The following is a 21970-nucleotide window of genomic DNA, read 5'->3' on the forward strand; positions in this document are numbered from 1 at the left end:
CACTCTCTCTAGTCATGTGTTTTATATACACCTGTTCATCTACATCATGCTCACGACGATAGCTGAAGTTTGGAACGTAGTGTTGCATACACGCAAATTTATATTTTTTGACATCAAAATTTCTTTGGTTTCAGCTCATTAGCTCAAGCATTGGCCTTGTAAACCCGTGGTTTTGATTTCAATCCTTATGAGGCCTTTCAAGGTTCTGCAGCAGGTTAGATTTAAATATAAAAACATCTGTGAAGGATGGTGATAGGTCCTACTGAGAGTGCCGGGAACTGGACTCAATGACCTCTCAAGGTCCCTTCCAGTTCTATGAGATGTATATCTTCAGTATTTTTTTAACTTTGAATAATTGATTTCATAGGACTTAGTTTTTAAAGCAATGGGATTATCACAAAACAATTTTAAAAATAATCAGGATGGGCATATCAATATTTATTGAAATACTGAAAAAAATCCATTGGTGATGCATAACTCCTGGCAAGTACTGACATGACAATAGGTATTTCACTGATACAGTAAGAAAACGTCAACAAGTAACTAACTGCACATTCTAGAAGTTGCATGGATTCAAATCCAAGGCAGCTGAAGAACATCTGTAATACAAGTATTCAGACATTACAGTTTGTCTGCTAACAAATACAGAACTGTAATAAACCAGCCAAAGTCAAAACCTTAGTATTTCAGTCTGCTTTTACTAATATGCCCCATAATCAATAAGGCAGTCATAAGTAAATGTCTGGTTACAACGTGGTTAATAATTAACTTAGGGAGATTTTTGTTTGAAAACTTTGGGTAATCTGGAGGGATTCATGGGCCCACATATATGGATAATATGTGTTATCATTTATCTCTAACAGTTTCCATTAAATTGTATGCAAATTGTTGCTTGTCTTTTCCATCCTCTTGTCATGTATATAGATAAAGGTGCTGTGTATACAGTTAGCAACACAGTTTTCTTTATTTTCAGCTTTAGTGTGCAGTGAGGTTCACTGTAGTGTTTCCATAAAAAACCCCCACAATTTTTACAGAATACGAACCTTTGAAAAAGAAAAGAAATATTATCCCCATGTTATGCAGCTGTGATCACAGCAATTTCACCACCACCCTCTAATACAATTGACATCTTACTTTCTATAAATTGAGCAGTCTTGTTTTTTTCCAAGTGATATTTCCATCCCTACTGACTGTACATGACGCTTCAGTGAAATGTTTTCATTTACATTTGAGCTGTAAAACAGCATGAGTAGTGTTCTGTGATGTGAGACAGACTGCTAGGTGCCGCTGACAGTAGGTTGAGCTAGGTTTGTACCCTACACGTGGACAGAGTATTAGAGGTGATTAACACAGGTAATTAAAATAATCTGTTTTATACTGACAACTGATGTCTTTGGTATACAATGAACAATGTCTGGAAAAGAATTTAAGGTCAGAATGCACCTTGTTAAAGTCACACAAACAGAAGTAGCTACAAGTCACATAATTTACAATAGATTTAAATAAACTACATTTAGGATTATGAAGATTTACAGACATTTAATCAAATGAATTATTTTAATTTGTAAAGATTCTTGTATGTCCCTGAACTATGTTCCACTAACATGAAGACATGCTACAGTAAACACACATATTTGGCTTCTTCATTCTGGCTATATCTTATATAAAGATGAAACCAAGGACCAATAAATTAGCATCATAATTGTCTACAGCGGAAACTATGATATACAATATAAATAAACTATTCAAAAGCCAGCAATCTTCATGAAAAAAAAAATTAAGGGATTAGGAGTTTATACAGTTTCTACAAGTGATTGTGCAGCCAATAATCTCAAAAAATTAAAGTTGAAATGAGATTCCCTTTTTGATTTTAGTGTCTCACGACATACAGTAATTTGGTACTGGTAAAATAATTACCAGTCAGAAAGCAACACTAAGGGAATCACTTCTTCGTAATCTTAGTATAGATTTCCCCCACAGGACCTAAAGAATGTAAACACGAGGTTTTTTTTTTTAAATGCAAAGTATTAATACTCTATTTTAAACATATGTTGATCCACATTTGCCCAGTTACCTTTTAGGATAATGAAATAAGGCAAGAATTTCATAACTGTGGCACTACATGTTTATAATACTGATATCTTCATTTGGATAGAGATGTAATTATTTGTCCTCCAATATTTGTTCTCCAGCAGACTTTGGTCTACATAGACATGGCAGTATCACTCTTCGTTTCCCCTGTAGAATATTTGTTACCTAACCTTTTTTTAAAAACAAAATATTTCATTTAAATTACATCTTTAAAATGTACTTTCTTCTTTTGTTGGTCATTTTAAAGCTCACTCCTTAGCAAGTAGTTTAATTTCATCTGCTCATATATTTTGATTTTTTCATAGTGAAATGCACTTTAGTTGTTAACTTTGCATGATTTAGCAATGTTACCATTTGAAATCTGAGGAGCTTTTTAATTTTGAGAAGAAACCAACTTTAAACAGGATGGCTAACACTGAAAAACTTCAGCAAACTTATCTGGCATGAAAATCTTAGATATGCCAGCGCAGCAATGCCAAAGCCACATTTTTGCCACTGTAATTGAAATAAGGTGGAGCAACTATTTGTGAGGTTTTATAGCCATCCCATGTAATACCAGTAGAAGAGGGATACTGTCTGATTTAATTAATGAACACACAAAAAACAAACTTCAGAACATATCAAGAATGTCAAGCTAACTTATTGACAGACTTTTATATTATCTGTTTGTAGGCCTGAGACACAGACATTCAAAACCAGGCTTTTATGATTTGGTGGAGCTACTATATAGCAAGTGGCCTGCTCTAAACCTTTATTACAGATTGAATAGGTGCCACAACATTTAACACAGGTGACATAAGGGTTGTGTCCTTGGAAGGATGACAGAGATGGTGTTGGTGCAGTTTTGCATCCTTTAGAGGTGTTTCAGAAGTCCTGCTGTACAATGAAGGATTTTAGTGCACTCAATTTATCCACTATATTTCCTTAATAACACAGATCAGTTTATACCTAAATTTCTTCATAGTGGCAATCAGAAAAGTTAAATATACAAGAATTGTTCTGTTTTTTTTTCATGTTGACATTGGCGATAGATCCACTTCTAAGTTTGTTTCATTCCAGTACAAAGTCCTATACCGAATCCTTTGGGGATGTGTAGCATTTGATTCACAGTTTGCAATACAAATACCCTGATACATCACTTATTTACTATTAAGGATTTGATTATAATACCATTTTGCAAAGTCTTAAACCAAGTTTTTAATTAGCATTGCTTGGAGCAGTTCAGAGTATTTATTTTCTTGAAAGCAGAAGCTCTAATGGGTATAATTTATGCTCTCTTTGCATGCAGCATTTCAATGAGAAGGTTATTACATGGCACGTCGCCATTCAGGTGTTTGTAGTAGAGGTATTCTTCGGCCTGCATACTGATGGCCCGGATTTCAGGTAGCCTCAGAAGAAGCTGCCCAAATTTGTCTGTCTGTTGTGGATAGTTGCACATTGTATAGTCCAGCAGAGCAGCATTCACTTGTTCCTGAACACCTTCCACAAGCTGGAAGTTCTCAAGGTTTTTGACATCTGATGGGGGAAAAGAAAGTAACATTTCAATTGCATTTTAATTCCTGTTTACTAAAGTAGTGTTTTAGTTAATGGATGTTTTTTTGTCTCTTGATAAAAGCATACTTTACATGCTCTTGAATATTCAGTAAATCCATTCCCCAACTTTCCTTGGAAAATGACCACAAAAGAACAGTAGCAGAGTGTAGCATTGAAATTTTGCATATACCTCAAATCAATTAGACACCAATGGATTTTTGAGCAAGGTCAACTCTTTTCATAGCTTACAAAAGGAAAGGTTGAAGATATCTGAAGTAGAGTACCATAATATATTGCCAGCAAATGAGTCCCCAGAGGAAGACCGATCTTTAACCCAGTATATTAAACAATTCATATAATTCTGTATTAATTTTTCTGACCCAAGGTGAAATCTGTGTCCAGGGTATGATGTAGTTAATTCTAATAAAAAGTGACAGGATTCTTGTTTCTGTTTGACATTTTCTAAATGATTCTGAAAGCCTTTGACTTGTCTAGCCTATGCTAATGAACCATCTGGTACACTCCAGTGACTGCTAAAATAATCTTCCCTACTAGAAACTATCTAAAATATATATTTCAATGACTAATGATCTTAATAAAATAAAACTCATGTCCTCTGGACAGAATAAAAGATAAATGCCCTTTAACTTGAATATGGTTTATAAATTCTGATACATTGATTTTCTATGCTATTGGATGACTGTCATTCATATTGGTGAAGTGGGCATGGGCTAACTGTTCATTCTAACAACATATGATTATCAATAGTGACTCTATAGCGCCTCTGAGCTCTCTAGGAATATCAAAGTAGGTGGTTTATTGAGCTTTTTATGCCTGTTTTAGTTTCATAAAAGGTGGTTTGGTTATTTTGATGTACCTACATTGCAGTATTCTATTTCTCCACATGTGATGCTGATTTTTATATTATTCCAAAAATGTTAATTAAAAGTCTTTTCATTGCAAAAGACAACAGTAACTGAAAGTATTGTTAAAAACTAAAACACAAAAAAATCTGGAAATTCAAAGTCTCAGGATAACTACATTATCCAGCTTACATGCATGCACCAGATGCTGTTAAATTAACAATTTTATAGACAAGTATGCAGTAGTCAAAGAGCAACTGCTTTGAGAGCCTATTGTAATTGATAGACTAACTTTATGATGAAATGTCAACAGGAAACACAATAACAATGTTAATTAATATGAATTTAGGGGCCAAATTTTCTCCTGTGCAAGTTTTTCTAACATATTAGGCAGGGAACGTATTGAATGTTCACCTGTGGAGTCTCCTTCAAATCTTATTGCTGAAGGGAAGTGAATGGAATTTTCCATTATGCAGAATAAGAATGGCGTTCCCACCCTCCAAATCAACCAATGGCCTGGCATACATGTGGCACTCAAGCCCAGGATCTGATTGAATATATTTTAACCTTTAGGCTATTAATGCTAGAATGTGCTGTAATGCTTTTAATAGGTAAGACTAAGAATAGACAGACTTAGGTCTGCCTGTGCGTCTGGGCACATTGGGCAAGAAGTGCTCTCCAGAGATTTCGGTCTGATGCCACTGTTTCCGCTTCCTCCCACGTTAAGACTGCTTCAAATGCAAGTAGATGAACACACAGTATAAATTCCAGGGCTGGCAAAAAGGTGAGACCTAGCTAGGCCTGTAACAAAGTTGGCATCACTAAATCAGGAGTAGGCATTAATCACTCCTAGCCAAAAGTTTTTGTAACCTTTCATGATTTGTATCTTGTGACAAGCAGGTTAGCCACACATGAGAAAAACAAGTTATATAAGCAGATTTTTTGGGCTTCATGTATCCATGCAGTTGACTGCACTGATGTATCAAAAGTATTGAGCAAGCAGTTGACCTAGTAGTGAGGCCAACTGTGGAAAGTTAATTACGGGTAGCCAACCCCGGAAAATCACTAATGGACAGGAGCTAAACCATTGTCAGATAGAGTCCCAGGCATAAAAGGACAGAAAAGTGTATAAAGAACAGGTGTATCTGAAATTTGGTGGGGTCCCTCATCAAAAGCTCTTAATCACAGTAAGCTGCATGGGATAAGAGGGAACACCCTCTCATGGATTGGTAACTGGTTAAAAGAAAGGAAACAAGGCTAGAAAAAAACAGTCAGTTTTCAGAATGGAGAGATGTAACTAGTGGTGTCCCCCAGGAGTCTGTACTGGGATTAATCCTATTCAGCATATTCATAAATGATCTGGGGAAAGAGGTAATCAGTGAGGTGGCAAAATTTGCAGATGATACAAAACTGTTCAAGGTAGTAAAGCCCAAAGCAGAGTGTGAAGAACTTCAAAAGGATTTCAGAAAACTGGGTGATGGGATAACAAAATGGCAGATGAAATTCAAGCTAGATAAATACAAAGAAATGCTCATTGGAAAACATAATCTCATCTATAAATATATAATATTGGGGTCTAAATCAGATGTTGCCATTCACGAGAGATTTTTGAGTCACTGTGGATAGTTCTCCACAAACATCTATTCAATGTGCAGTGACAGTCAAAAAAGCAGACTCTTGGGAATCATTAAGAAAGGGACACATAATACAACAGAAAATATCTTATTGCCTCATAGTAAATCCACAGTGTGCCTGCATCTTGAAGACTGTATGCAAACATGGTCACCTCATCTCAAAAAAGATATGGCTGCCATAAAAGGGGAGATTAAAAAGACTGGGATTTTCAGTTTAAGAAAGAGATGACTATGGGTTGGTACAATAGAGGTCTACAAAATCATGACTGGTGTGGAGAGAGTAAATAAGGAAGAGTTATTTACTTCTTTCCAAAACACAAGAGCTAGGGATCACTGAATGAAATTAATAGATGGCAGGTCTAAAACAAGTAAAAGAAAGTCTTTCTTGATGCAAGACACAATCAACTTGTGCAGTCCCTGTCAGAGGATGTGTAGGACAACATTTTAACAGGATTTAAAAAAAAAAAAAAAAAAAAAAAAGTTGTTGAAATCATGTAGGTTAGGGCCCTCACTGGCTATTAGGATGGGCGGGGATGGTGTCCCTAGCCTCTGTATGTCAGGGTTGGGACTGGGCATCTTGATGGCTGGATGGGAGGGATCGCTTGATGATTGTCTCTTCTGTTCATTCCCTCTTGGGGCACCTGGCTTTGAACACGGTCAGAAGACAAGATGAATCTTAGAAGGCTTAGATGACTCTCTGGACTGACCCTGCATGGCTGTTTTATGTTCTGTTCTTATCTTTGGTGAACACCTGGGAAGCTGATGTACATTGGACCACCACTTCCCATTTATGGTGTAGTCCATAGACGATATATATAAAAAAATCTGTTTCCAATGTCTTCAGATATTTGACTATGATAACACTAGGGACTTGCTGTTTCCATGCATTTGCTTCGCCAGAAAAAACCTGCTATCTGTGACTGGTATATTTTACGTACAAAATCAGTTTTTCAGGCTACATGCTAGAGATCAAGTCCACCAGCACCTATTCCTCAAAGCGCTTCTGATGGAACAAAGCCTGATTCCTGCATAAAGCCCAAATAAATCCTGCTAGATGCAGGAAGGCTTTTGAAATGATTGAAGGACAGAATTTTCTCATTCCAACCAAGCACCAAGGACTGAGCCCCCTCATGTCCCCTCAAGCTTCTGCATGGCCATTACTGCAGACCTGAGGCTACAGTAGCATTCACAGCTCTCTACACGGTTTGTCTAATAGCCCCAAATCCCTACTATATAGGCTTGCTACTCAGCGTGGCCGCAGCAGGTGCACATTATGCTGTAAATATGATGTTTCTCTCCATAGTTACTCTGTACCTTGCTTCTTCAAAGTGCTACTGTATGTGTGAGGCCTCTTGTGACCAAGATGTATTTGGCCCTCATCCTCCCTTTCTGAAGAGAGGACCAGCCTATGCTTCTACATCAAGCTGAGGTCACCAATCAACGCTGAGTAATCCACTTGCCTCCTTTCTATTGAGCTGCAGGCCTCAACAACTGGGTCACAACCACCACCTGAACTGCTGGCTGGCCTTAAGGAAGCCAGTGGACAATAACTAAAATGGAACAGCTGACCAGAAAGCAGGCTTTGTTCTATCCACGGTTAGGGGTTCTAGAAACCCGACTTCAGTGTCTGCTCAACCACTGGCCCTAGTTACCCAAAGCTCCTGTTATGCAAAGTTTTCTGGTGTCCCCATAGATCTTTGGATAATCAGGTTTGGATTAGCTTATAAAAATATACCATGCAGTGTTTTAATGACATTATTTCAGTGCTCATAAATGCAAACTAGATGGCCTGCAAGTGACTAATTAATCACATTGCTCTTTGCAAATTCTTGTGTGGAAATGGCATAATTTCATTTTCTCTAGTCTACAGAAAACAAAATGCACAGAGTTATAGGTGAAAAGTTGTCCTGAGCTGCATAAATTGCCATGGCTATGTGCTTTTTTAGAAAAGTAATGCCAGGTATTCTGCAATCAGTGTGACATGGATTAAAAATCTTTCTTAAATATGCTTCTGGGACGCTGGTAAGAGTGGTAAGATACGTTACCAAGTCTCACAAATATTTAAACTAAATTACTTTCAAATGTGAAATACAGCCTCTAGTTCACTGTAATACAGCCTCACAGACAATGAAATTCAAGCAAAGGACAGATAAATAGGCAGTCTGCAGCTTAGCTTAATTAATAAATGAAGCCAAAATATGTGCTGTTGAGATGCACATTGTGCTGCTACCATACTGGAGTCAATATGGCCACATCCTGCACTCAGTTATGCTTGTGCTACTTTTGGCCTATGACATTAGTTATGCCTGTGTGACTCTTTGTGAGTTCACTGGCTCAATTTAGTTAAATGGAGGAGAGCGCAGACTCTGCCTCAGTGAAGCAGTAAACCCTCACTTCACGCGTCTTCAAGTTGCGTGAGTTTCACACAGCTGGAAAATGTGTGGCTGTCAACTTGCCTAGCTTATTGCAGTTGCAGGCAACTAGGCAGGCTAAGAGCCCCTTCCCCTGTCTTCCCTCAGCAGTGCTAAGCACTGCTCTGGGAAGGTAGGCAGAAGGCTTTTAGCTTGCCTAGCTGTCTGCCACTGTGGATAGCCAGGCAAGCTAAAACCCCCTGCCCAGAGGGCTGCTGCTGTCAAGCTGACAGCAGTGCTGTTCTGGGAAGGTAGGGAGAAGGGTTTTAGCCACCCTAGCTGCCCACTGCTGCAGGCAGGTGGGGGGGCTAAAACTCCTTTGCCCCCTCCAGGATCAGCCCCTCCCCGCAGCCCCAGCTCAGCCTCAACCCATGCAAGAGGCTCCCAGCCCGTGGTGCACTACAGCTCTGCACGGGGCTCAGGCTCCAGCCCCCAGCGCAGCACACAGGGCTCGAACTCCAGCTCCCTGCCCAACACGCCCTGTGGACTCTACTCCAACTCCTGCATATCCCAGCTCAACTCCACCCCACCCTCCCCGCAGGCTTAACCCACCCCAGGCTTAACTCCTCGGCCCCAACCCACCACCCAAGCCCCCCTCGACCTACCCAAAATTCAGGATACATGAGGGTTGTGTGGAACACAGCCCGCACGTATCCCGAGGAACCACTGTACTTTCTCAGCTCCATGCACTTCTATACAACAGTGATGATCACTCTCGCAGTCCCATATGAATAACTTCATTTAACAGTGACATGAAACACCAGTGCTAGTTTTGTGGCTAAAATGCCACATATTCAAGTTGAAAATACACGTTGATTTCATGATTTTTTTTTCATGGGCCCAGTAGGGATTTATTGGGATGAGTAACACTGAGGGGAAAACACAAAATGTACAGTATTTCTGTTGTCTTCTTCAACTTGGCAGGTTTGAACAAAGACAATTATAATACTATTGGGCCCATTGCTGCTTCCTGATTCATGAGCATTTAGCTGATTACTTATAAATGTGGCACTTAGTAGTAATTTTGATTTTCTTCTAACTACTGTTCTAGATTTTTTTAAACATTTGTCATTTTACTGCTGCATTAAAGATATTTGATTTCATTATAAAATATTAACCTTTTTAGTAAGATTCCATGTTCCCTCTAATTTTTTCCATCTGTGTGTGGAATAAACTTTATGTGTACCAAGGCATGTTCAGCTGTGCACCACCAGTAGAAACATAATGCTGCTGGATGTGAGTTCTCTGCTAATCAGCTAGGCAACATTTTAATCGCTCCTGGGCGGCCACCCAAGTGCTCAGCTTAGAGGGAACACTGATGATCGCTAATGTCTTCTGTGGACAAAGTGCCAGTCATCCCATTGAAATCAGTTGGGATGAAATTCATCTGCCACATAGAGAAAGAAAATTTGCAATGCTTTTTATAGAATTATTCGACCTATTATGGGTTTTTTGCAGTCTATGTCTATTTATATTTATATCTCTTAGTTAGATGTTTAAGTTTTCTATAATCTAAAAACTTGTAAAATAACATGAGCAGAAATAGATCCCCCTCCAACCCAGACACCCTTTAAATCCTAGCGACTAGAAAATGCATGTTTTGTTGCCACAGTAAGCCCAATCTCTTATCTCATCTACTTTATTCACTCAGGGACTAATTACCAAGTTTTTACATGAAACAACCTCACTGTAAGCTCACAGTGGGGGCGCACATCTTTTCCATCCTTATTGGCGCATAAACCCTTAGGTCTTCTGGAATATATTATATGTTTTACAAGTACTAGCAATAGCTGCTCTGTCAAACTACAGAATTTGTGTTCTCTATAGTTTACTTCTGAAGATGAAGACAAAAAAATTTATTATAGTGGTGCCGGTAGCAACCCTATAGTCATAGTAGAAGTCTGTCAGTATTCCCACAAAATCCTCAATTTTCAGGGGTACGTACCTCTGTCATCAAACTGTGCTCTAAGATGAAACTTTGCATACAGGATGAGCACACTTGGGTTCTGAAGCAAACACTTTTGCATCTTTTCCAAAAAATGGGTCTGGCCTTTAGAGGGGGAAAATATTTCGGTTTCAGAGAGATTCTCTCCACCCCCATGTTCCAAACTTGAAATGCTGACATTTGGTGCACTACTAATCTACAGAGAACACTCACCAGTTTGGGGATTTTGAAAATTAAAATGAAAGGGAATTAAAGATTTAACTTTGAAAAATGCTTACTGTGCAGGAGCTGTGTAAATACTTCTCAAAGAATTTTAATTTTTTTTTTTTAAATTTCATTTCACCAGCCACACTCCTATCTGGCTCACGTGAAACAACTGGCAATGCACATGCATAGGACCTGAATACCACTTCCTCCTCTCTGGACTTGGGAGTTCTCTGCGCCTGTACTAGTTCCACAAACCAGAATGACTGTGTCCTCAGCATTTTAAAGTATGAGGGAGAAGTTGTCCAAAAGATGTCAAAGAAATTGGAGTAAGTAGTTTTGAGATGAAAAATCCTAATATGGGTCCTTTTTGAGATATTTACTTGTTTTCCAAAGATTCCTTGCCTCTTTTCTCTTAGAACTCCCCAAATCACGTTGGGCTGCAATATTTGAATCAGGTACATTTTGGCATCATTTTAAACCATTTTTGGTGTACTTGCAACAGTTTACAGTAAGTTTCTATTGCCAAAGATCATAATATGATCCATACTTCCACACCAGATTTGCTCTCAGCAAGTGTTCAGCATCATAAAGACTTCCTTTTGCGCCAAAAAATATTACAACTGCCGCCTTCCCTTGTTGAGCTCTGCAGAGAAATATAACTAGAAGAGAGTGAGCTGTTCCTTTGGTCCGTGCACATCCACTTATTTGCTAAATTCCTATCACATTGTTTGTGTAACCCAAAAGAAAAGAAGCTTTATAAAGATGTCACAAGCATAATCTGACCTCTAGATCTTTACTGCTGGTTATGATACATAAAAAGAAATGAAGCCATCTTGACTCTCCGATCCCAGGTTGGATTTGTGGGGCTGGCAGATAAAACAAAAATTACGACTTTTACACTGAGAACATTTATTTTCGAAATAATTGAGACACAATAAAAATGGAGCAGCATATTTACCAAGCACATCGGTCTCAGCCTCCTGAGGTCACACCTGACCCTTACACTTGAAATTTTTAGCCTATCATGCGTACGGAACCTACCACTCCTTTCTCCTCTCTTTTCCCCCCTCATGCCATCTCCTCTTCCCTCCCTTCCTTCCATACAAATATTTTCTTCATTGTTCTCCCACCTGCCCATCCAAAGAATGAAATTGGTAAGCCTGGAAGTGATAAGCCAGTAGCAAGCATTCGAGTGACCATTTGCTTGTAATTTGCACCCTTTCCCTACATTATTTTTGTCTTTTTAAACTATATACCCTTCCACACAGGAACTTTGTCTTTCCAGGTGCAAGGCTGAACAGCAACTGACATTTTGGGATCTGTCCAAAATAAGACTCACCAGAGTTTTCTGAAGTTGAACATGCAAAGTTATGGGATATCTTGGAAAGTTTGGGCAGAAGAGACTTGCTGAAGTTCACACAGGGAGCCTAGGGCAGAGATTAGACTATATCCACACTTACTGTGACATGAACAGTCTAGGCATGACATGTATTACTATCTGCTACAGTGAAAGAAGGAAGGCAGAGCTCCTACTTAGTGCAATGGTTTAGCTGTGTGCTACAGTGCGAGACTCTGGCAGAGGAGGAAGGTTCTGGCAGGAGGTGGGTAGTGGGGTAAGGCTTTTGTTTCAGCTCCCTGCTGCCAGAGCCTTTTACTGTGGTGGGGAAAGCATCCCGCAGCAAACCACTACACTGCTAACAATAGATGTGGGAGGCTGTACTTGGGCATGTGCACAGTGTGGATATGTACATCGGGGTTCAGGCATGTGGGGCACTCTTCTCATGTGAGCTGTGTTTCACAGTCTACACTGGTACTTATATGTGCTCACTGGGTGTGTGGTGTCTATATTCTATGGCTATGTCTACATGAGAAGCATCTGTTGACAGAAGGGATTTCTGGCTAAACTTCTGTCGACAGATTGAGTCTATGCATAGATCGCAAGAGCAATCCACTCTGTTGACAGAGAGCAGCCAGATGGCCTGGCCCTCCTTTGGCAGAATAGTTGACCGGAAGCTCTGCAAACAGGGCTGTCAGTGAACTGGAAGCCCTGTCTGTGAACAAAAAGGCCCCAGAGCATTTTTTGGCTGTTTTCTTAACAGGAAACTGTCAAGAAAGGCATTATACCTGAATGTGGAGAGGTGTAACATTGCTGATGGATGGGCTGAGTTTTGTCAACACATTGTCGACAAAGCACATTTTGCATGTAGACGCTCTGCGGGTTTTTTCAACAAAAGCCCAGTTTTGCCAGGAATGGCCTTTTGTGTAGACATAGCCCACATGTTGCCAGAAGTGTAGACACAGACATAGATTAGAACCCATATAATTTAACTCTTATTCAAGTTCCCCGTACAAAATGTGACTATTGGCCACAAATATTTAGCATATGGCAAATATTGGTACTATTAAGCAACCTAGTTATTTCATTTGCCCAATAATTCTCCTTTGCAGCTGGCTTCCAAACATTTCTGTAACCAAATGTGTCTTAATCTATTCAGTGTACAACCTCTTCTAAGTAAACTAGGAGGTAAAGTACCATATTTGATAAAAATAGGAATTAAGATAATATTTTTAATAAAAGAGTTAAAAAAGAAAAGATTAGATGAGACCAGATTGTGTGGTAACTTATTCTTGAAGAATAATTTGTAACACTTCCTTTTCAGGTCTTCTGTGTTTCAAGAATTGTTGACTGAACTAATGATAGTAATAGAGAGCAGACTTTTCAATATATAATGTCTACAATTTTTAAGTTATGAATATTTAAAATCAGTGTAATTATTTATGAAATTCCTGGAGATGATGGGTGGGGAAATCTCTCCAACATCCTGAAGCTGGGAACGAAGGTCAATGAAGTGTTATGTATTTAGTTAATGACAAACCACAATAAACTTCAAGGAATGAGGAAATATACGTTCCTTGGATAGGAAGTTACTGAGTGTTTGCAGTAAAGAAACAGGGATTTTTATATGGGTAATCTAAGGGGGAGAAGTTGGAATATTATCTGTTTCCTCTTTACTAATTTAACACTGTTTATACAAGGAATAATGGCAGATTAATTTCAGATATAGCTCTACCTTAGTAGTGAAATTACACCAGGAATAACTATGACCAAAGCAGTAGTACAAATATTTTCTGAAAATATAGCCTATATAAATTTCTACTGTAGTTAAAACACTGACACCCTCTTGAGTAGCAGGCTATATTCTTTTATAAAGCCCATCTGTCTGTATGAAAAGTGCGTGATCATTAAAGAGCAGTCTTCCTTAGGGAAAAACCTCTCCATGCTAGTCTTGTAGATACATTACAGAACATTTTTAAACCTAAGTTTGCATTTGATTTTCATTCAGAACTTTTGTGTTTTCCAAAGTTTTCTTATTCTGTTAGAATAAGATATGAAGTTCAGTTTGTTCAGGTGGCAAGTCCAGACTACGAATAAGCCATGTTATCATATGAAAGAGAATTAAACAGGCAGATCCAAGTGGGGATATATTAAGGCAAATTTAAACTCCGGTTGTTGAATTTAGCCTGTACTAGATGTGTGGTTTGCCTCGGGATAAATTTAGCTTTTCAGCTAATCGAATGAGGAAAACTGCCTCAGGTATGATAAAATTTACAAGAGAACTCAGTCAAACAGTTCTTGTTATAAATATTAGCTTAAAGGCATTCTTCCGTTTTTTGAATCAGGACTGTATTTACATATAATTATTACATTTAAAACTTCTATCAGCTTGGATAAAATGTTAGGCCAGACAGATATGTTATGTTGGTTTATACGTAAGAGTAGAACTTCATACTAATTCTACTTTTGTATTATTCCGTGAACGGTGTTATGCTACACAACCCCATTTAGTTTCAGTATAACCAAGTCCCACAAGAACAATAATTATGATGCTTTTTCTCTAAAAAGAGAGAATATAGCTTATAGTAAACATGATTTAGTGATATACTAACCTCAGAGAACCTGTATAGTGCCAATATAACTGACACTTAATTTAAGAATTTGGCTTCATGTTAACTATAAAATGGTGTTAGTGAGCCACTAATCTGGTTAATGTTTTCTACTGTTCACTCTTAAAGTTTCATGGCATAGTATGAATTACTTTGTTGTTTAAATTTTGGAGTATTTGCACTGACGTGAGGATGTGAGCGATTGGTCCTTTGTTTCTCTAGGTCATGTCAGTGGAAGCTGATCCTGTTTTAGTGGGAGACCAGTGCACATATGTTTGAGGGTCTGGTGATATGGCCCAGAAAAGGGAGAAATTTCCAGTTTACCTGAGATTAAACTACATAATGACAAATGTTAGTAATTAAAAACCACACCAAAAAAACAGATGAAGAACACAAATATTTAGATCTGTAGTGTAGTCAGGCTGACAGGTGGCTGTACGTTTATATAAATGTTAAGTTCTAACCATATCAAGATATTCTACATGGTGTAGTAGTACACAATCTCTCCTAAAGGAACCCGGTCATAATTTGAAGATCTCTTACTAGGCACTGAATATGTTACTCTGTTCAGTAACAAAACATCTGCAATTAAAGATTTTAAAACTTGGCAAACCTTTTTAGATTTGAAATGGTAACTTTCTGGGTTACTTGTTTCTATTTTTATTTTAAAACGGTCATAGACTGTCTTTTTTTTGAAGCTTTGCTGTTTTTCTGCCGTGTGTGTGTGTGTGAGAGAGAGAGAGAGAGAGAGAGAGACGGGAGAATTTCCATTAATCAAATGACTGTTCCTGTTTACTCTTTGTTTATATTGACGGAACGTTTTGACTCTTACCATAAAGGGCTCAGTCCTTCAAGAGGCTGAACACTCTGGTCTCAATGCTGCAAAGCTGCTAAGTGTGGACTTAAAGGATTGAATCTGGAGCAGAATGTTCATCAGGACAAAGCCCATATGGAGCTTTATTTGGGTAGATCACTGCAGCAACAAAGCCACGCAGTCACAGCCACCACATTCACAGTTGGCTTTCCTGGGCCCAGCCTACACCACTGAAGCCAGTGGAACTTTTGCTATAAGTTTCAATGAGTCCCGAATCAGGCCCTGAAATAGCCACATGGGACAATTACAAAACCAGGGGTCAAAATGAAGTTAAATAATTCAGGTACTAGCCCTCATTTTGTTTCTGTAGGGAAAAAAATCCATTGTTAAAGTGATTTCCTAACAAGGGTCATTAAAGCCAAGTTCTTATCAATAAGTTTTCGACATTGTTTAAATTATTAATTCAGCCAAGTGCCTGGGAAAATGTATTTTGCGTATGAACGACAGTAAAATCCATAGGATGATTTTTGTCTTGGGCACTCCAAAGCATGTGGCAGTGTGAGCAGCAAGGGATACTGACCAAACATATCTTGAAGTCCATTAGCCATTGTAGCTCTTACCTTTACATCGATTATATAATATAGGTACAGGTTGAACCTCTCCAGTCTGGCACACTTTCATTCGGCATGATTTTAGTTTGCAGGATGTCCACTTATCATGCATGTGGCCAAGGTTCCCGTGGTCCCAAAAAGTTTGTTTACAGCCACCAGTCCTTGCTCTTGGTGTTCTGTGCTGTTATTTAGCTCTAATTGACCCCAAAATGTCTTCTAAAAGCCCAGTAAGCAGTAGAAGAGTTGGTAATGCTGCTAGATAATATTTGTTTGGCAAATTTTCTCATTTGGCACTAGTCAGGTACTGAAAGTGCCGGACAAGAGAGGTTTAATCTGTACAATAAGGTACACTAAAAATGCAAGGACAGCCTCAAGGTATGTCTACAGTTACAAGGAGATTGAACCACTTAGGGTCAATCTCCCGGAGTTTGATTTTGCATGTCTGTTAATGATGTGCAAAATCAATCTCTTTGGGGTCTGCAGTTGACCCCCTGTACTCCTACTCTTGCAAGGAGTAAGGGGGGTCAACAGGAGAAATGCTCCCACTGACCTCCCTCAGGGAGGCCAGACCTTACAGTCCACTGCAGATAGCTAGAATTGCATATCTGCAGTCGACGCTAAGGTCCAGTTTAGACCAAGCCCCACTCTTTTGTACGCATTCAGTGCTAACAGTAGAAGGTTTTGTTGTTCATAGTATCTATTTCACTATATCTGGCAAGTAGTTATCATCATGTGACTAAATATATGCACAGTAATAGGCTCTACAGTATGGTATGATAAGTGGTAATAAAGTTTGATTATCTTTACATAATATTATCAGTGAAAAAATTGAGCTTTACTCTTATTACATTCAGGCTAGTCTTTATTGGTAGCATTTGCATTTTTCACAAGGTAGACTTTACAATTGCAAAGATGGCATAAGATCGGTAATGAAATATGGGGACTTGCCATGTAGGCCACTGATTCAAATTCATCCAAAGTCATCTGACAACAGTTCCTTATTTAAAATAAAAGCAAAAACAAGCAGTTCTGTAGCACCTTAAAGACTAACAATTTTATTTATTAGGTATTGAGCTTTTGTGGGTAATACCTGGGGCTGGGAAATTCCACTCCTCACTTGCAGACTGGAATATCACAAAATCTACCACCAGGACAGAGTGTGAGAATGAGAACCTGCATTTCATAGAATCATAGGGCTGGAAGGGGACCTCAGAAGGTCATCTAGTCCAGCCCCCTGCTTCACGCAGGATCAACCCCAACTAAGTCATCCCAGCCAGGACCGTGTCAAACCAGGTCTTAAAAACCTCTAGGGATGGAGAATTCACCACCTCTCTAGGCAACACATTCCAGTGCTTCACCATGCTCCTGGTGAAGTAGCTTTTCCTAGTATCCAACCTACTCCTCTCCTTCTGTAACTTCTGCCATCTGTCACCACTGAGAACAGTTTCTCTCCATTCTCTTTAGAGCTCCCTTTCAGGAAGTTGAAGGCTGCTATTAAATCACCCTTAAGTCTTTTCTTCTGCAAACTATATAAGCCAAAATCCCTCACCCTAATATGCTGTTAGCCTTCTTGGCTACAAAGGCACACTGTTTGCTCATACCCTTTCACCCACCATAACCCCTGTGTCTCTTTCCGCTGTACTGCTGATTAGCCAGTCAGTCCCCAGCCTATAACAATGCTTGAGATTGTTCTGTTCTCACATGCAGGACTCTACACTTCTTGTTGAACTGCAACAGATTTCTTTTGGCCCAATTCTCCAATTTATCCAGGTCATGCTGGATCCTATCTCTACCCTCCAACATATCTACCTCTCCCGCTAGCTTAGTGTCATCTGCAGACTATCTGAGGGTGCAATCCAGTCCCTCATCCAGGTCATTAATAAAGATGTTGAACAATACCTGCCCCAGAACCAAGCCTTGGGTCACTCCACTTGAAACCAACTGCCATCCAGATATCGAGCCACTGACAACTTCCTGTTGGGCCTGACCATCAAGCCAGCTTTCTATCCATCTTATAGTCCATGGATCCAATCCTCAAGTTATGGGCAAGAATGTTGTGGGAGACTGTACCAAAAGCTTTGCTGAAGTCAAGGTATATCACACCCACTGACTTCCCTATATCCACAGAGCCAGTTACCTCATCATAGAAACTAATCAGATTAGGAAACTAATCAGGCCGGACTTGCCCTTGGTGAATCCATGTTGACTACTCTTTATCATTTCCCTCCCTTCCAAGTGCTCCAAAATGGATTCCTTGAGGATCCCCTCCATTATTTTCCCAGGGATTGAGGTGAGGCTGTCTGGTCTATAGCTCCCTCAATTGTCCCTCTTTCCTTTTTTAAAGATGGGCACTACATTTGCCTTTTTCCAATGATCTGGGATCTCTCCCAGTCTCCAAGAGTCTTCAAAGATAATGGGCAAAGGCTGAGCAATGACATCAGCCAATTCCCTCGTTACCCTTGGGTGCATTAAATCCAGACCCATGGATTTGTGTACATCTAGTTCTTCTAGGTCGCTCTTAATTCGTTCCTTCCCCACCGAAGGCTGCCCTCCACCTTCCCATACTGCATTGTCTAGCACCGTAGTGCAGGAGCTGTCCTTGTCCGTGAAGACTGGGGCAAAAAAAGCATTGAGTACTTCATCTTGTCTTACATCATCTGTCACTAGGTTATATCTCTAATCCAGTAATTGCCCCACAGCTTCCCTGATAACCTGCTTGTTGTTAACATGCCTGTAGAAACCCTTCTTGTTACCCTTCACATCCCTTGCCAGCTGCAGCTCCAATTGTGCTTTCACTTTCCTGATTACTGCCCAGCATTCTCCAGCCATATATTTAAGTTGTGCACAGCCCCTGGTCAGTTCCTTCAGCACTTGTACCAAGAAGTTATCTTCAACATTCTCAAAAAACTTCCTGAATTGTCTGTGTGCCACGGTATTTGTCTCCCAACAAATGTCTGGATGCTTTAAGTCTCCCACAAGAACCAGGGCCTGTGATTTGGAAGCTTCTTTTAGCTGTCTGAAGGAATCCTCTTCTACTTCATCTCCCTGATCTGGCCCTCTATAGCAGACATTAACTACAACATCACCTCTGTTGTTTCTGCCTCTGAGCTTAACCCAAACACAAGCAACTGGTTTTTCTCCCTCTTTATACTGGAGCTCTGGGCTATCATACTGCTCCCCAACATAGAGCACAACCCCTCCTCCTTTTCTCCCCTGTCTGTACTTCCTGAACAGTTTATACCCTTTCATGACTTTGGTCCAGTTATGAGAATCATCCCAGCAAGTCTCCATTATTCCAACCACCTCATACTCCTTTGACTGTGCCAGGGCCTCTAATTTTTCCTGTTTGTTCCCCAGGCTTCTTGCATTTGTGTACAAGCACCTTAGAGAAGTGACTGATTGGCCCACTTTCTCCTCTTCACCCAGGAAACCTACTTCATTGTTCCCCATTTCTTCCTCAGTTACCTCAGGGCTTGTGTCACTGTCCCCTGATGAACCCGTTTTAAAGGCCTCCTCATTAAGTTTCCAAGCCTGCCTGCAAAGATGTTCTTTCCTCTCTTTGTTAGGTGGGTCCCATCTCTTCCCAGCAATCTTTGTGCATGAAAGAGAATCCCATGGTCAAAAAAACCCAAATCCTTCTCTGCAGCACCACCTACGCAACCATGCATTTACCTCTGCACTTCGACAATCCCTACCTGGACCCCTTTCTTTCACAGGGAGGATGGACAAGAATATCACCACCACTTGTACTCCATATGCCTTGATCTTTCTTCCTAGGGTTATATAATCTGCCGTGATCTTGTCAAGGTTGCTCTTGGCTATATCACTAGTTGCTACATGGAGAAGTAGGAAGGGGAAATAGCCTATAGAATTGATGATTTTTGGCAGAGACTCTAACATCCTGGATTCCAGCTCCTGGCAAGCAGCAAACTTGCTGGGATGGGATTCTAGGTCTGGATGGCAGATGGATGTCTCCATCCCTCTTAGGAGGGAGTCCCCAACCACCACCACCCATCTTCTCTTAGGGGTGGTGGTTGTAGAACCCGTATCCCTAGGACTGTGCTTCCTATGCATTAGAAACTGTGGGGTCTCTTTCTGATCCATTCCTTGTGGGGTACCAGCCCCAACTATCTCCACTGTATCACCTGTGCAGGGAAGCTGAAAGCAGTTACTTTACTCTACTGGAATTGGAGAGACCTGTATTAGTTTTCTTCTTCTGAAGGTAACATGTTTCCAGTTCTCTTCCTTGTTTTGAACAGCCTGCTGTTCCTGCAGTATTATAAGGTACTTTCTATCCGGAACGTCTTCACTTTCTGTGGTGGACCTGAGGGTTGATATCTGGGCCTCAAGTCCTCTAACCTTCTCTTCCAAAATGGTTACCAGCTTGCACTTGGTATATACAAAATTCATTCTATCAGCCAGGAGGAAGACAGTAGTTACTGCTTTGTCATCCTTGGCAGAGAAGCCAAGAAATGAATGGGCATTGGGACAAAATGACTCTCTTCCTGCTACAAGTGGTTTCTCCAAATTAGGCCTGCTGACAAGGGTGGTGAGGAGGGGTTTTGCAAATGGATGATTGCCCCAGGTCCTTGTGATTTAAAGGGGCCCAGGACTCTCGCTATTGCTGTGTCAGCAGCAGTGCCCAGTGCCATGAGCCTTTTAAACTGATGTCAGAGCAATGGTGTGGTACGCCACATGGCTCTTAGGGCTACCTAGGGAGAGGGATACTGTGTGGCATGCTCCAGGCAGGGCTGGAGGGTGCTGTGGGCTGCATGCCCTCGGCTCTGCCCTTTTTGCCATCATCTCCACCACTTCTGGGAGCAAGGAACTGCTGGACCCCGCCTTGTCCAGTGTGGCTGTTGGCTCCCCTGCTCCAAATCAAAATGGGGCACTTCTGCTGCTGCTTCTTTAAGCAGGTGTCACTTCCAGAACCCTGGATTTTTCACTTCTATTAAATGCAGTTAAACTATATGTTTTACTGCTGGGACATTTCTTTTTGCATAGTCTGCTTACTTCTCTGAAAAATGGTAACAATTTTTCAACTAACATTTTTTGTCTATGCTGGGATATAGAAGTGGTTTGGACACTTAAATTCCAAAGGCAGATTTCAGCCTTTGGCTTCCACGTGTCCACACACACTTTGAAGGTGCAAATGCTTGAATATACATTTCAGAAAGTGTAACACTTGCACTTTCATACCTTCAAATGTTAAAATCTGCATTTGTCATACTTCCCCCATTGGATCATCTGTATCAGTTTTTAACTTGCATGTGCAAATGTTTGCAAGTTCATGCACATACACAAAGTGGCGTGGTAATGACTCCACTGAAATTTTATCCTCCCCTGCACCCCGAGAGATGCTTCCCATTGCACACCTTAACTGTAGATTTATGTCAAAACACTGTATGATTTATTTGTATTTTGGTAGTGCCTATGCACCTCTCTGGAGATGACAGGAAAGCAGACATATTATTATTTTCCCTCCTTTATGGATGGCGAACTGAGGTACAGAGAGGGAAACTGCCCAAAGGTTACACAGAAAGTGAGTGGCAGAGCCAGGACTTGAATTTGGATCTTCTGAGCCCCTGTGTCTTAACCAAAATCCTATTCTTCCTTAAATAGTGTTTCATTTTATATTCGGGGGCTATTCTATTTTGAAGACATGGCATTCCTATGAAGTAAGCTTTAGCTGTCAGTCACTTCCTTCATTCTCCCAATCACAACTCTTTTCAAATAGGTATCTATATGGTAGCATCATAGTACATTTTAGAAGTTTTTCCTGGTATAAATGGTTATGTCTACACTAAGAGATCTATCAAAAGAAGCCCTGCTGGAAGATCTCTTCCGAAGAAACTTCTTTCAAAAGAGCACGTCCACACACAAAAAAGCAGCTTAGACAGTGATCTGCCCTTTTGA

General features: G+C 40.1%; 1 protein-coding gene across 2 annotated transcripts in view; it reads right to left on the bottom strand.

The window, feature by feature from the left end:
• Positions 1–449: 449 nt before the first annotated feature.
• The window catches only part of NR5A2 (nuclear receptor subfamily 5 group A member 2), a 124280-nt gene continuing 102759 nt past the window's right edge, over positions 450–21970 (bottom strand). For both annotated transcript variants that reach the window (XM_075002452.1, XM_075002451.1), the window contains exon 7: positions 450–3606. In XM_075002452.1, the coding sequence (XP_074858553.1) occupies positions 3359–3606 (248 nt within the window). In that variant the 3' untranslated portion in view covers positions 450–3358. The remainder of the gene's footprint in view (positions 3607–21970) is intronic.

This window comes from Carettochelys insculpta, chromosome 9 (genome assembly GCF_033958435.1).
Source record: "Carettochelys insculpta isolate YL-2023 chromosome 9, ASM3395843v1, whole genome shotgun sequence".
NCBI lineage: Eukaryota > Metazoa > Chordata > Testudines > Carettochelyidae > Carettochelys > Carettochelys insculpta.